Genomic DNA, 16,065 nt, shown 5'->3' on the forward strand with positions numbered 1-16,065 from the left:
ATCCAGCATCATAACCTTCTACAAATCAAATAGGCAGTTGTGATCTACTAACAAAGCTCTAATGGAAAATATCCAGTGTAAAAATAGCTCAGGCAAATCTCTCTTCACCAATGAAGTTGCTAAAATCTTGAACAATCTGCCTCCTGATCTCAGACTTCAAAAAGGCCCAAACACCTTCAAAACCCAATTAAAATCCTACCTATATACAAACCACTTATGTATCTGCAAAGGTCCTCACTGAACTCCTCATCCTTCTGGAAGAGGGAACTCCCTATGCTTTAGTCAAACAGAAGATATTGTATTACACCCTCTCTCTTTGTGCGTACTGTAAATATTGTTTGTATGCCTATTCTATACTAAAACTCTGCATGTCTAAAGTGTGATAACACATGACTGTACTTATCTCTGTAATATTACCGTGTTAACATTCTACATTAGTACCTTAATTGTTATTATGTATATTGTTCATACTCTGCAACTTTTTTCTGGAGCTTTTCTCCTCCAGGACTCCACTGAAAACGGACACAAGCTGTCTAGCCGGACCATCCTGGTAAACAAATGTTAAATAAATAAATAATAAAATAAATATTTTGCTTTCTTTCTGCTTTCTATGGCCTGTCTTTTGTTGGATATTACTTGTACAAATGTAAGCAGCTTGTTTTAAGTCACTACTGTGAGTACTAATAAAGTTATTGTCTCTGGGCAAGAAGACTGCTAATTTTCTCTGCTGCAAATCAGATATGCAGTACAGCACATAAAGTATGCTGTTGTTGACCATTTTATATGAGTAAGTTTGCTGTCAAATGCAGCTGAAAACAGTAGTATTTAACAAAGCAATGAAAGTCAGGTTGACTAGCAATATCCATAGCTGGCATCATACATGCCTATTTAAAGAGAGTAAGAAACAAAATGTTGCATACGATCCTTAATAAGAATTTTTTAGCTTTTTTGTTGTAAATATAAATGACTGGGCCTTATACAAAACTTGATATAATGCTTTGGCTAATGTTAGAAAACTGTCATTTGGTAATTGCGCAGCTTTAAACAGGAGTATACTGTACATAAGATCAAAGTTTAGCTATGAGCAAAAGTTCCAGCCACTGTAGTTTAAATGATACTGGGCAATGTGCTGCACCTTTAGGATTTAATGGACTGTCATCTTGGACTGCTTATCACTCTTCTTCAGAGGACAATGTCCTGTAGGATAATATTTTACTGGAACATTATGCTTGCCACCACTACAATATTCTGTATAATTAGGGTTTCCTAGAGTATTACCATTGGTCAGAAAACAATGCACTATACAGCAAAGATTTGTCTGGATTATTGGTATAGCTTTCATGGTGATGTGCTATACAGTTAAGATTTTGATGGAAGATTACTAATGCTCACTAGATGGTGTGATGCACAATTACAGCTCTTCTGGATTATTAGCACTGTTCACAAGGCAGTGAGCTGTATACTTACATTTGAATGGTTTAAGCCCCGCCCCATGGAGCAGAGAGATAGAACACTGACTATGACCCAGATGACTGAGGTTTGATTATCAGCACCAGCACTGGAGGAGCCAGGCAGGAGAGGAGAGAAGGTTTGGTGCTTGAAGTGCACACAGGGAGGTGCAATCTACATTTCCCTAAAGCACAGAAAGTGTAAATTGCACACTGAGGTGCAATTTACACCTTCTGCGCTTTAGGGAAGGGGTGGGGCTGCTAGCTAGTGGAAGTGAGCAACAACCAGTATGAAGAGCCCATTATCCAGCCTCCTTCAGCTGCTTAGCTGAGCGTGTGCACAAGGAGTTAGGTCTAAGGAAAAAAACAAACCACCTTTGATGGCTGTTTGAATAATGGCCCCTCCCAGTCAAGTCTTGCTCCAGAGATAGGGAATTAATGTGTCAGTTAGCTGGGACAGGACTGATGATCAACAGACTGTGGGGACCAAAAGTGTACAAAACAGTTTGAATGAGTTATCAGTTTTGCTTGTATATATTATGCTTATGCTGTACAAGAAACTTTTACAAACTTCTCATTGCTTCTCACAAGGTACTCTTCTGTGCTGCCTGAAACCGGAAAACTGATGCACTGATTCCAAGGTAGAAGGAAACCAAACTTTGGTGGAAAAGGGATCTTTGATTATTTTGAGATATCTGACAAAGCCAGCCTGACCAAAAGCTACCAAAAGTGTTGTACAAGGACAAACTTGCCTGTCATGTCAGAGTATGCATACCATCTGTTAAAGACTATATCAACAGTTTCCAAGAAGACAGGTGGTACCATATACTGAAGTCAAACTACTCTGTAAAAAAAATTATTTAAGTTATTTCAAAATGCCTTTTACCTAAATCAAAAATTTAGTAACATGGAATGCACTGTGGTTCCTGGGAACAAGTAAGCCTCTCTTTTTTCAAAAGACTGTAAGATAGCATTTCAGCAATGAATTCTAATCTTCCGGGGGTGTTACAACTACTTATATATGAAGCTTACAAAAATTAATAGTATGGCATCTTACATGTTCCTAATAATATTTATCAGAAGCCAGTTTTAACATTGAAGGTATTTTGCTGTTATAATATCAGTTTTGTGACTGTTTCTTACAAAATGTAAATCATCAGAAATTTAGTAAATTACTTCATTTTGGCAGCACTTTCAGCATCTCTGGAATGTGTGAAACTGCTAAATAAAATATGTCAACAGAAATCCACAACCACCATCTTATTTGCTGAAGGAAAATCACTCTCATGTTTCCAAAACATGAACTGCACAAAATATGAAGCCCTTGTGCCAGACAAATTGCAAAAGTAACCAAAGCTGCAATGCTTACAGTGAAACATTTTGAGTAGTCCTTTAAACAGAAATGAAAGTATGGCATTATGGAGACGTGCACCACTTATATACATAAAAAGTACTATGAATGACCCAAATTAATACTTTTCACTTCCGAACCTGAAACAGATAAGTAACAAGACAGGTAAATAAGGATAAATTCTAAAAGTTGTTACTGATAAGATATGCCAGATAAAATACTAGGGATATAACCCCAATACATCTGCTATTCTACGTCCCTTCACTTCAAAAACAGCATACTGTGAGGTATTTTAATAGTAACCAAATGCATCTGATTCCCAGATCACCACTTATTGCATAGATTTTATTCACGTGAATCATATAACACACACATGGTTTCTGAAACAATCTGCACTTGAATCAAGACACCGGTTCAGTTTGCAAATGTTCTGTTGATTTGGCCATCTTGGCTCAGCATTTTCCCCTTAGCATAAATTGTTTTAGAATCCAGTGATCAGTATCCAGTGGTTAAAAAAACTTGGTGGATCCTGAGCTATGTTACAGTTTCTGACATACTTGCTACATGAGTGGGTATATTCAAGATGCTGATAAACGGGTACTAAATACAAAGAGAATGTGGGTTACAAATGTCAGTAACAGAGGTACTTGTTTCTGAATTTGCACTATCGGTACATTTTAGATCATGAGGAACAACCCATTTTCTCAATGACAGCTACACTGCCTACAACTGATTAATTCTTAATACTGGCTCTGTGTGCAGTGATAAAGCCCTGGCTGTGACCCAGATGACCTGAAATCAACTAGTGATTCTGGTGATGGAGAAGCCAGATAGACAGGGTGGCCATGAGCAGCTAATGCCAGCTCATCCATGGGGGTGGGGGGTGGAAATCTGGTCCACTACATTACTGATCTGGGGGAGACTGTGTAAGGCAAGGGAGTGTGAAAGATATATAAATGCCCTCTCAAGCAGAGTTAGCCATAGCTTGAGTTATGCATGCATGTTTCAGGCTGTTGCAGGAGAAGTGCAGCTATACAAGCATATAACTCTGTGACAGCTACTTGAAGACAGCCTACAGAAGGAAGAAGGGAGGGAACTGTTGGCTGGCATGTGCAAAGAGGAACAGATTCAGGGGGGAAAAAGTAGTTATTACTGACAATGAACCTTTCATATGCAAGTAGTGCAAATGTAAACCATAACCAGAAATTAATACTCTTATTAACAGCAACTGCAGACAGTGCTAGTAACAACAATAAGACACTAAAGACTGAGAAATGGATATAGAGTAAAATACAACACTAAATCGGTATTTCAACATGAATACAAAACTAATAGCATAATTCCCACTAACTATTTAAGTAGAAGTGTTCATGTGCTACTAGTGTACTCATTCCTAAGTACACAATACTGTGGTGCCCCAGAACTAAAGTGCTGACAGGCTGTCGCTACTACGATATTTTTTGTGGATTCCCTACAAGTCATCGAAGGACAACTGGACATCCTTTGACTGGCCAAGTTTCTCTGCCTAAGTGCTTTAGTTGACAAATGACAAACTAGCGAACTGAACTGTAGAAATGGGAGGAGGTAGTATAATGAATGAGGAGGCAGAAGCAAGAGGTTGCTAGGAGGAGAAAGAGTAAATGCACAGGAAGAGTTAGCACAAGAAAACAAAAACAAAACAAAAAATAAATAAATAAATAAAAAAATATATGCATCTATTACATGGCACTTAGCCACTGCAGGAATTCAGGGAAATGTGAGCGTGCGCACACGCGCACACACACACACACACACACACACACACACACACACACACACACACACAGCACAACAGTGCAAGCAGCTGTCGACATACACTTCACAAATCCCTTTGGTGGTTAGTTGTTCACAATGCCACCCTACTGTCCCTGAAATTGTTGTGAAGTAAACTAGTGCAGATGATTAAAAGGCTTGCCGTATGCCAGGGTTTAGTTCCCTTACCCACCATTTTCCTTCAGTGCATACCTCTCAACTTCTTTGCAGCAGAAGTCTAAACTAAGCCAATAATAATGGAGAGACAAGAGCCCAAATCAGGGACAAAGTTTAAATATCACTCTTAAATCATCTCAAAACTTAATAGAGCATCAGGTTTTTCATCAACATATATTTTCTTAACAATAATAAATTAAATTCAAAAGTCCACACTGATTAGCCAGACAATCACATGTCTGATATTGGAATATGTGGTAAACTCAGGGCATTCTGCAGAATTCCAGACAGTTGAGGGTTATGCTTCAGTGTGACTTTGTGTGGACTCACCTATTCAGATATTGTTTTGACCTGTGGTCTGTAAAATGTGCAGCATTGCTCTATCTCCATTATACAGTATACATTAATAATTAATTAAATAAATATGTACTGCATGTGACATGTATACATGCCCCTGAATTTGGCCCTTTGCTCCCTCACAACTTTTGCCTTTCTATGTACTTGTTGAGATAGGATGTAGGGAGGTATGCTTAACATGATAGCTGCAGTAACTAATTCCAATATGCTTCAACAAAAGGACATCTTATACATGTCAGCTGCACGAGAAGACTGTGGATCACTCCATTCCAGTATTACCATCTGCAAAATGGGTGACTTGGATTTGAGTACTACATCCTCCTTGTGGTGGGGACTGAAGGAAAGAAAGGTAAACCCTGTTGTGCATGCCTCTCAAAAGCAAGAGGTGCGTCTTAACAGAGGGAGAAATAATCTCCTTTGATACAGCACCTTTTGAGATGCTGCAAAATGCAGAGAAGTTAAGCAGTAGTGTTTAGCATCTGGCTCACTGAAGAAATGCACAGCAGAGAGCCACACTGCAAGCATTTTATATAGGTAAGGATGCAGCTACAAAATTCCAGTGCCTGTCAGGGCTGCTTTAAAATATAACCCTAAGAAATGAGTTATACCCCTTAAAATACAACATAGTTAAAAGGGGCACTGACACCTGAGGTCTATTTTAGTGCTTGCTGCTCATGCAAGTACAACTGGATATAACATTTCTGGTAGCTCTCTTCAGTATGGCACCTTAGAAGGACAGCAAATATTTAATTACACCTTTTAAATGTAAGCATTACATATAACATCTGATACTTCATAGGCTCTGACATGCTACATTTTGAAAAAAAAAGTTGCTGATCTAATATTACAGGAATATATGGTGAATTAATGATTCAAAGGCCTGCATCTAGGGCTTGCAGATCTAAAGTCAATATTCTAATCTAATACTCAGTGTTTTAGATAAGAGAATGCTACCCAGTCTAACTCTAACATCAACACTAATAACAAAGAATATATAAACACCTTGTCAATGCATTTAAAAAATCTTAAGTGCCTCAAATGACTGTTATGTCAACAATGTCCTAAATATCACAAATTTGTTTCTTATTTTATATAAATGAAAATAATATAAAACACATTTTGGAATACTGATATAACTTCACACTCATTCAATAGTTACCAAAATAGTTTCTTGAAGTCAAGAATTTTCCAGAAATTGTAAACATTTTTATATAAACCTCAATGCCAATGCAAATAAGAACTGGCAAACCCATAAAAGCAAAAGAAGAACAGCAAGTTATAGTCTTCAGAATGAAAAATCTTCTAAGTCATTAAGAACTCTAGCTGAAGGACTGTATTCAGTTTGTGAAGGCTAAAAATCACTACAAAAAATATATATTATATCTAGAAGTCATCGTCATCACAAAGCAAGTCCACACCTTCTTCATCAATAATAAGGTCAGTATCAATGCCCACAGCTTCTTCCATGACATCACTGAAATCAGGATCAAATTCGCTGGTGAGGTCCTCCACATGCTGCTTGATGAGACTCATGTGATCTATAGGGGGAAAAGACTGCCTCACTGGCTCTAATGTCTGTTCAGTTGCTACAGTCATGTCTGCTGCTTCAGATTTTTGCCTTTTTTGTCTCTGCTGTTCTTCTTGCTGCCTGTGGGTCTTCATGTGAGCATTACGACTTTTAATCTTAAAAAACACCCTTAAAATAAAAAAGTGGAAGTTCAGTTCTAAAAAAAAACACTACATTACATGAGCATACAGATATACAACTTGAAAAGTATTATTTATATCTCATAACAACACAGTTGTTTTAAATCAAAATGAATTCTCAAAATCATAACAATCCTGAACAAATGTTCCAAGGTTCTGTTTATTCTGAATCCAGATTTTCTTCAAGAAGCACATCTGCCCCAATTAGATGCTCTAAGTCATTGCTGAAAGTACCACTATTTGTAAATGAAACCTTAAATAATGTATATTAAAATACGGGTACAACACACTTTTTTTCAGTCTTATGGCAATAAAGGATTTGAAATTGTCAATCCTCTGTAGATCAGCATAGTTGTAAAACAAGTGCATATATGTCAGAAAGTCATTGTAGTAGTGGGCATTAGTCAATAAAATAAAATTATATATAAAATTGTACACTATCAAGCTTAGCTTTTCTTTTCTATTTTTTAAGTGGGCAAAGTTGCCTAGTTAAGAAACAAATAATAAAACTTATGTACTCAACATAACGTTCCATCTGTAGTGCCCATTTTCATTCTTCCTCAACAAATGAGTTCGAATCCAACCCTCTGATCCAATTTGGCCACTTTTTTCAGCTTGTGGAATACTGAAACCCTCCTCCCTTACCATAATGCACTAGTCCCCTACCATACCTCAGATTTTGTTTGCTGACCTTTAAGCCTATATAATATTTAACAAATAAAAATAGATGACATAACAGTAACTGAAGCTCAAATGAGGGAACATTAGTTCCTTCAGCATCTTCTAATCCTTCCAGAAGTCAAACTGGTAGGGGGATGGAGTGTGGGGAGTTCAGGAAGAATGAAAATGGACAACACAGATGGAAGGTCATGGTGAGTGCATAACTTTTTTATCTGATGTTGTCATTTTCATTCATTCCTCAACAAATGTCCCCAGCTATGAGAGGACTCTAAGGAAGGATATTCCTGTGCACCACTGCTCTTCCCCCAAAAACCAGATCCAATTTGTAATAATCAATAAAAGTATGAGGATTAGCCCATGTTGCAGCTGCACAAATATCATCCAAGGAATACCTGGATAAAAATACGAAGAAGTTGCCATAGACCTGGTAGAATGACCTTTTAGAGGTTTTGGCAAAGGCAAACCCAATTTTTTTGTAAACAAAGGAAATACAATCAGTTAACCATTTGGCTAAGGTCACTTTACTAACTGGCTTGAGCAGTTTTGAATCTGAAAAGGAGACAAATAATTGATCTGATTTCCTGAATTTTTTTGTCCTATGCAGATAAAAATGTAACTGTCTGTGAACATCCAACAGGTGCAACATGTGCTCCCCCGTGTTTGAGAAATTTGAAAAGAAAACTGGAAGGTTGATAGTTTGATTAATATTGGATTCTGACACCACCACAAGAAGGAAGGATGGGTTGGTTCACAAAGATACCCTATTCTTATGAAAAACCAAATAAGAAGGCTTAGAAGATAGGGCTTGATGTTCTGAGACTTTTAGCAGATGTAATGTCCGCAAAAAAGACAGTCTTCCAGGTTAAAAAATTTAGTTCACACTTAGCTGATGGTTCAAAGGGAGATTGGGACAAAGACTGTAAAACCAAATTCAAATCCCATGGGGGAGTGGGATCTTTAAAAGGGGTTTAAGAAGAAAGGTTCCCCTTATAAAGCCCTTACAAAGTTTGGAAGAAGCTCCATTGTGAAAATTAGAAATGTCAGCTAGTTGTACTTTAATAGGTGAAGAACTAGCACTTTCGTTAAAAATTGTAGCTAAAAATTCAAGAACTTTGGGTACTGGTGCTGAAAAAGGGTCAGTGTCATACTGGTGTGCCCAAATAACAAACCTTTTCCATTTACATCTGTATTTTTTCTAGTTAAAGCTTTGTGGGAAGATAAAAGAATGTGGCGGACTGGAGAGGAGAGCTGGGGCTGTCTGGCTATCATTGGAAGTGGAGAAACTATGCGGTCAATTTTAGGACTAAGATGTCCAGGTGTATCATGTCTGTCGGATGAGACAGGAGGTCTGGAACTAGATCCAGAATCCATGGCAGATGAAGCAGATGAGGCCAAACAAAGGGAAATCAAATCTGACAAAGCCAATAAGAAGAAATGAGGATGACTGCACCCTTCAAGTGAGTTGCTTTCTGAGGGAATTTGGTGATTAGAGGTACTGGGTGAAAGGCACAGAGGAGACTGGGGTGTCAAATGTGGAGAAGAGCATCTCTCAGTGATTCACCCAGTGGAGGGGGGGGGCAGGGCAAAGAGCCCGTTGCACTTGTTTCTGAAGGGAGATGCAAAGAGGTCGCAGCAAGGTTGGCCCCATCAACAGAATATCTTTTCCGCCACTTTCATGTTGAGTGACCACTTGTGAGGGATTAAAATGGACCTGCTTAACTTGTCTGTTATCACATTAGATTTCCCTGGAATGTGCGTTGCTATCAGGAAATCGACTGGATGAGACTGCCCATTGCTACACTCTCAAAGCTTCTTGACAGAGGGGATAAGATTTAGTTCCTCCTTGTTTGTTAATGTACCAGACCACTAACATACTGTCCATCTGAATTACAATGGTCCTGGAGGGGAGAGTCTTGGAAGGCCTGCAACACTAGGACTGCCATCATTTCTAGGACATTAATATACGTATTGGCCTCTTTAGAGGACAATTTGCCTTAGACTGTCTTTCCCAAGAAGTGCCCTACACCCGATTTGGGAAACATCTGTGGTAACTATAGCCTTTGGGCTGAAGGAGGGTGAAGGGATGACCTTCCATTATCTGATCAGAGTAAATCCACCAAAGGAGGTAGTTTTGCATGCCTGAGTGATCTTGATTTGGGTGGATAAGTGTTGGTGAAAAATAGATCACTGAGTTGCCATGGTCCACTGAAGAATTCTCATATGGTATCTTACTAACGGAACCAAAACTAGTGCAGCAGACATTGACCCAAATGTGAAGGATCAATTGAGTTGAGAGACTGGAATTTTGAACGATCTTTTTATCTGTAATCAGACGGTTTGTACCCTTGGTAAAGGAAGGGAGGCTGTCAAGGATACTGTGTCAAACAAAGCTCTGGTAAACTCTACTATTTGAGTTGGTTCTAGTTGAGATTTGTTAAGACTGATACTAATTCCCAGGTGAGAGCATAACTGGAGTACATAACCTCATGCTTTGATCAGAGGATGCCTTGTCGGAGCTGTTATAAGTCAGTTGTCCAAGTAAGGAAACACCCAGAATCCTTGCAGTCTCAAGTGAGCTGCCACTACTGCCATGCATTTGGTGAACAACTAGGGGGCTGTGGTGAGACCAAAGGGCAGAGCTGTGAACTGGTAATGACTAGCTCTCAGACAGAAGTGTAGGTATCTTCTGGACCATCTGTTCATTTTAATAAGATAGTATGCATCCTGAAGATCTACTGAGTACATCCAGTCGTCATTGTGCAGAAACAGCAGAATGGACTGAACTATGACCATCTGAACTGACTTGTTCAAAATGCTGAGATCCAAAACTGGTCTCCAGTCCCCTGTTTTTTTGGCAATAAAAAGAATATTGAGTTAGTTCCATACTCTTTCTAGTCTTTTCCTAGCAGCATTTTTTATTTTTATTTCTAGTGCTGCTGCTTTCCTCTGACTGGGAGGAACATCAGGAAATTTGTTTACTGCTACGGAGGGGGGGGGGGTTTAAGGAAAAGAGTATCATATAACCTCTGGAAATAATCCTCTGCACCCATGAATCTTTTGCAATCTTTAGCCAGGCTCTCTGGTGCACGGATAAATTACCCCCCCAACTGCCTCTAGAGGTGATCAATCAAGTCTCCTTTCAGGAGCATTGGTAGGATCTGTCAGAGAAGATATCTCTCTAGAGCCTTGGTTTTGCAGACCTTCTCTGGTGCATAGGTGGCATCTTCTGTTAGAGTTCCCTCCTCTGCCCCTGGGGAAGCCATCCACATGTGGATCTTGGGAGGGACCCTGACACTTACTGAAACACATTTTTTGGCCACCTCATTGATTCCTACAAAAGGTGGAGTCGAAAAACGTATACCCACAGCAGACAGGGTTTTACCTTTCTGCTCACACCTGGATAATGTCTTTAACCTTGGGGCCAAATAAAAAACTTCCATCAAAGGGAGCACTGATGAAAGAATACTTGAAAGGCTACATAAAATCACACAGGTGCATCCAGGCGTGCCTCCTAATGGAAATGCCTGAACTCCCCACCCTTGAGGTACCTTCAGCTGCATGGGAGATGAGCCTCATGGATGAGTTTGAAATAGATTGTAGAGTAGCCAACTGTGAAACAATCAAGTTCTCTGCCTCAGAAGTTATGGTCCCGGAGAGGGATTTGGTAAGTTCTTTAACTCATTCACTCCGGAGCAGCTCAGAAAATGCTGCCTGCTTAATTTCACCATAGCAACAACAGTGCAGCCTGAGCTTATTTTCAGAAAATTCATTCCTAATACCATACAGAAAACAAATGGTCATAACTCTAAATATAAGAGCTAGACTAAAAATGTAAAAGCGAAAGTTGTTCAACAGACACTGACCTTTCCAACAGTGTAAATGTTGATAGCGTGTATCAAAGTCATTATTAAATATTTGGCAAGGAATGTTGATATTGTGCATATTTTTTACCTTTTTGGAAAAGCAAAACACAACATCTTGGTCAATGTACCATGCAGACCCATACAATTTGTATTTAGTTTGTTTGTATGTATGTTAGCTTTAAAATGATATCTTAACCATTACTGTGTGATGCTCCTTTATGGAGATATTCACAGAAATATGATTAATATAATATTTCTCATAAATGATAAACAAAGCATAATATCTCATCACCTGTAACAGACAGAGGCGACATATCAGTGTAGAAGTTGTGTGTCTCAATGTCAGCTTCAAAATGATGCATCATTTGTGTCATCACCATGCTCTCTTGCAAAGATATGGGCATGATAATGAGAAGTATTGGAAATGTATAATTTTCATAATCCTACAAGACTAAACAAACTGTGATATCTGTACATGTGTACAGTCCACAGACATAGTTTTTTACCATGTTGTAAGGAGTAACACTGTCTTCAAAATGAGGTATTACTTGGCACACTGACATGCTCCCTTGCAAAGTTATTTACCAAAATATGAAAATAATCATAATTTCCATAACTTAGGTCCGAAACAAACTTTGATATCTGCACATGTGTACAACTTACAGGCACAGTTCTTTTACCATATTGGAACTATGAAAATTGTCTTCAAAATGAGGTATTACTTAGCACATTTAGATGCTCCCTTGCAAAATTATTTACCAAAATATGAAAAAAAATCATAATTTCCATAACCTATGTCAGAAACAAACTTTGATATCTGTATATGTGTACAACATACAGGCCCAGTTCTTTTACCATGTCACAAGGAGTAACGTTGTCTTCAAAATGAGGCATTACTTGGCAAAATGACATGTTCCCTTGCAAAGTTATTTACCAAAATATGAAAAAAAAAATCATAATTTCCATAACCTAAGTCCAGAACAAACTTTGATATCTGTACATGTGTACAACATAGAGGCACAGTTCTTTTACCATGTTGGAACTATCAATACTATCTTCAAAATGAGGCATTACTTAGCACATTCAGATGCTTCCTTGCAAAGTTATTTACCAAAATATGAAAAAAAATCATAATTTCCATAACCTAAGTCCGAAACAAACTTTGATATCTGTACATGTGTACAACACAGAGGCACAGTTCTTTTACCATGTTGGAACGATGAATACTGTCTTCAAAATGAGGTATTACTTAAGTACATTCAGATGCTCCCTTGCAAAGTTATTTACCAATATATGAAAAAAAATCATAATTTCCATAACCTGAGTCCTAAAATAACTATCTGTACATGTGTACAGCATTCAGACCCAGTTGTTTTACCATGTAGACACATATAACTGTAAATATATACATTCTTGGTGTAGCCCACATACTGATGAATGAGTATATGTAAACAGAAAAAGCAAGGTAAGGAGTGCCACTCCACTAATGAACCCAAGACAGGCATGGGACTTCAGTGGCAGGCAAGGCCATCTGATCTGTCCTATAGTTGTGCTGGCTACCCACTCAGACAGCTGATACCACTACAGTCTCACGACCCCCTTTAGTGACAGCAGTCTGCCTTACCTATGCCTTTTCTCTTTACATGTGTCAATTCAGCAATGGACCCAAGGGAGCAAGTTCTGTATAGTAAGCCCTTCCTGTCATCTACACTCTACACATGCTTGATAAAAGCAGAAAAAAAGGAAGTGTTGCAGGATGGTTACTGACATTAGATTGTACGTGGTAGCACTCTCCTGAAACAGTTGTTCTTTCTCAGCATCTTCACCAGCTCCTTACCACAGTTATTTGCCAAACTCAGAAAAATATATTTTACACAACACATTTCATAATAGAGTTTTACTTACCATACTGGTCCCACTTGATCAGAGGTGTTTACCATTCTTCTCACAAGCTGCATGTTACCAATCCTGCATAGCTCTCCTAACGCCATTGTGGAGGTCAGTCAAGAACAACACAATGCCCTCCTCAGTTAGGTGAATGCCATCTCTTCTGAACAGGTGAAGATCTTCTGTGGTGATGCTGTCATGGCAGATTGTAGATCCACCGACCCTGTGCATCAAGCCATGCATGAACCCATTCTGTAAACATCTGACCTTGTGCGCTGCCCATTGACTGTTTGCTGTTTTCCATACCTGTCCAGGAATTATGTCAGACCACACAAAATGACAACATGGCCACCATGACTGCAGGTGTTCAAAAATTGCTCCGATTTTAAAACCATAGCCTTCCGAGTGGTTGACTGATTTAGAAGTTATGTACTCACCATAACGTTCCATCTGAGTAGGTATCTTCATTTGTCTGCAACCTTTGGGATACGGATCCGATCTCGGATCCGAGCCGGCAACTTTTACCACAGCATAGATCCGAGCTCCTAGCTCCTCCCTTTACCCATAATCCCCTGCCAACCCTAACTGACCTCAGATCAAGTTTGCCCGATATAAGCAATGTAAAGGTGCCCCTGAAGGGGCTAATCCAAGACAGAGCCTAAAGGTCAGGGGGAAGGAGGGGGGGATGGTTGCAGACAAATGAAGATATCTACTCAGATGGAACGTTATGGTGAGTACATAACTTCTAAATCTGAAGTAGGAACTTCATTTGTCAGCAACTTTTGGGACAGAGTCCCCAGCTACCTGAATCCTGGGTGGCCTTTATGGAAGAACATTCAGGAGCACTGCAGTGCCAAAGGACGCCCTACCTCTGGAGACAACATCCAGTTTGTAATGGCTGATAAAGGTATGAGATGAGGCCCAAGTGGCTGCGGAACAAATTTCATCTAAGGGAACCCTAGATTTAAAAGCTGCCGAAGCAGCGACGACCCTAGTAGAATGAGCTCGAACCCCTTGAGGTGCAGGCCTTCCCGAACTCTGGTATGCTAAGAGGATACAATTAGCTATCCACCGTGATAGAGTAACTTTAGAAATTGACTTGCCTAAACTTGTTTTGGCAAAGGAGACAAACAACTGGTCAGATTGCCTATGACCAGCAGTTTGATGAGTATAAAAACGTAATTGTCTGTGCACATCCAAGGAATGCAGTTTATATTCTCCTTTGTTCTGGTAATGGGGAAAGAACACGGGAAGATTAATGGATTGATTAATATTAGCTTCTGAAGACACCTTAGTCAGAAAAGACGGATTGATCCTGAGGTAAACTCTATCTGGATGGAAGGATAAATAAGGCGGCTTAATACATACAGCCTGAAGTTCAGAAACCCTTTTAGATGAAGTAATGGCCACTAAGAAGGCTGTTTTCCAAGAGAGATATTTAAGATCAACCGTGGCTGCCGGCTCGAAAGGGGGGCTAGTCAAGGCTTGGAGAACCAAGGACAAATCCCATGGGGGTACTACCTCCCTGACTGGAGGTCTGAGAAGGAAAGTACCCTTGAGGAACGCTTTACAAAGCTTAGCAGTCATCAGAGGGCCTGATTCATGCCCTACATGATAATGCAAAATCGCTGCCAGTTGTACCTTGACTGTAGAGCAGCTAGCCCCTTGATGAAAAAGGGTAGTTAAGAACTCCAAAACCGACGTGAGAGGTGCCGTGAAAGGATCCAAGTGATGGTGCTCCGCCCACATGGAGAAACGTTTCCACTTGCTTCGATAGACTCTTCTGGTGGAAGGTTTATGTGCTGCTACTAGGATGGCTTTGACTGGTGAGGAGATTCCGGGAGTCCTAATCAGGAGTGGAACTGGAGCAACCAAGCCGTCAGCTTGAGGTTGACCAGGTTGGGGGTCTGGAGACCCAGAGGGTGGGTAATGAGATCCGGGAGTGGATCCAGAATCTATGGTGGATGAATTAGGTGAGACCACAGGTACGGGAACTATGTTTGACGAGGCCAGAATGGGGCAATGAGGATCATTTTGCTCCCCAGCTGACTGGCTTTCTGTAGGAGTTTCAGAATCATGGGCAATGGAGGATAAGCGTAAACGAGACCGGGAGGCCAAGCATGTACTAGAGAGTCTCTCGGGGACTCCCCTTGAGGGGGAATTAGAGCGAAGTAACTGTTGCATTTGGTATTTGAAGGAGAGGCAAAAAGATCGCAACAGGGTTGCCCCCATAGGGCAAATATTTGTTTCGCTACTAGGGGATTGAGAGACCATTCGTACGGAGTCAGGATCGAATGACTGAGCCTGTCTGCTAGAATGTTGGACCATCCTGGAATGTGCATTGCAATAAGAAAGCGGTTGGTGGAAATCGCCCATTCCCACACTCTCAAGGCCTCGCGACAAAGGGGATAAGACCTGGTTCCCCCCTGTTTGTTGATGTACCAGACAACTGACATGTTGTCCGTCTGTACTGCAATTGTCCCAATCTGTAGAAGGCTGTGAAGTGCCTGCAACGTCAAAAGCACCGCCCTCATCTCTAGGACACTGATATGCAAGGAGGTCTCTGTGTCGCTCCACGTGCCTTGGACCGTTCTGCCTGAATAGTGCCCCCCCACCCCAGGCGAGAGACATCCGTGGTCACTGTGGCAACGGGGGAAGGCATCGAAAATGGTCGTCCCATGTGGAGACTCAGGGACCGGAGCCACCACATGAGCGACGTTCTGCAAGCCCTGCTTAGGGGAATAGGATGAGACAGGGAGTTGCGAGACAGGGACCATTGTACTTGGAGGGTCCATTGCAGAAC

The 16,065-nt window shown here is 40.2% G+C and overlaps 1 protein-coding gene across 1 annotated transcript in view; it reads right to left on the bottom strand.

The window, feature by feature from the left end:
* Positions 1–6,190: 6,190 nt before the first annotated feature.
* TRERF1 (transcriptional regulating factor 1) overlaps positions 6,191–16,065 on the bottom strand; it is a 1,546,663-nt gene continuing 1,536,788 nt past the window's right edge. The window contains exon 16 of the mRNA XM_044060332.1: positions 6,191–6,820. Within this exon, the coding sequence (XP_043916267.1) occupies positions 6,508–6,820 (313 nt within the window). The 3' untranslated portion in view covers positions 6,191–6,507. The remainder of the gene's footprint in view (positions 6,821–16,065) is intronic.

The sequence above is a fragment of the Protopterus annectens genome, chromosome 1.part0 (genome assembly GCF_019279795.1).
Source record: "Protopterus annectens isolate FY-2018-M chromosome 1.part0, PAN1.0, whole genome shotgun sequence".
Lineage (NCBI taxonomy): Eukaryota > Metazoa > Chordata > Ceratodontiformes > Protopteridae > Protopterus > Protopterus annectens.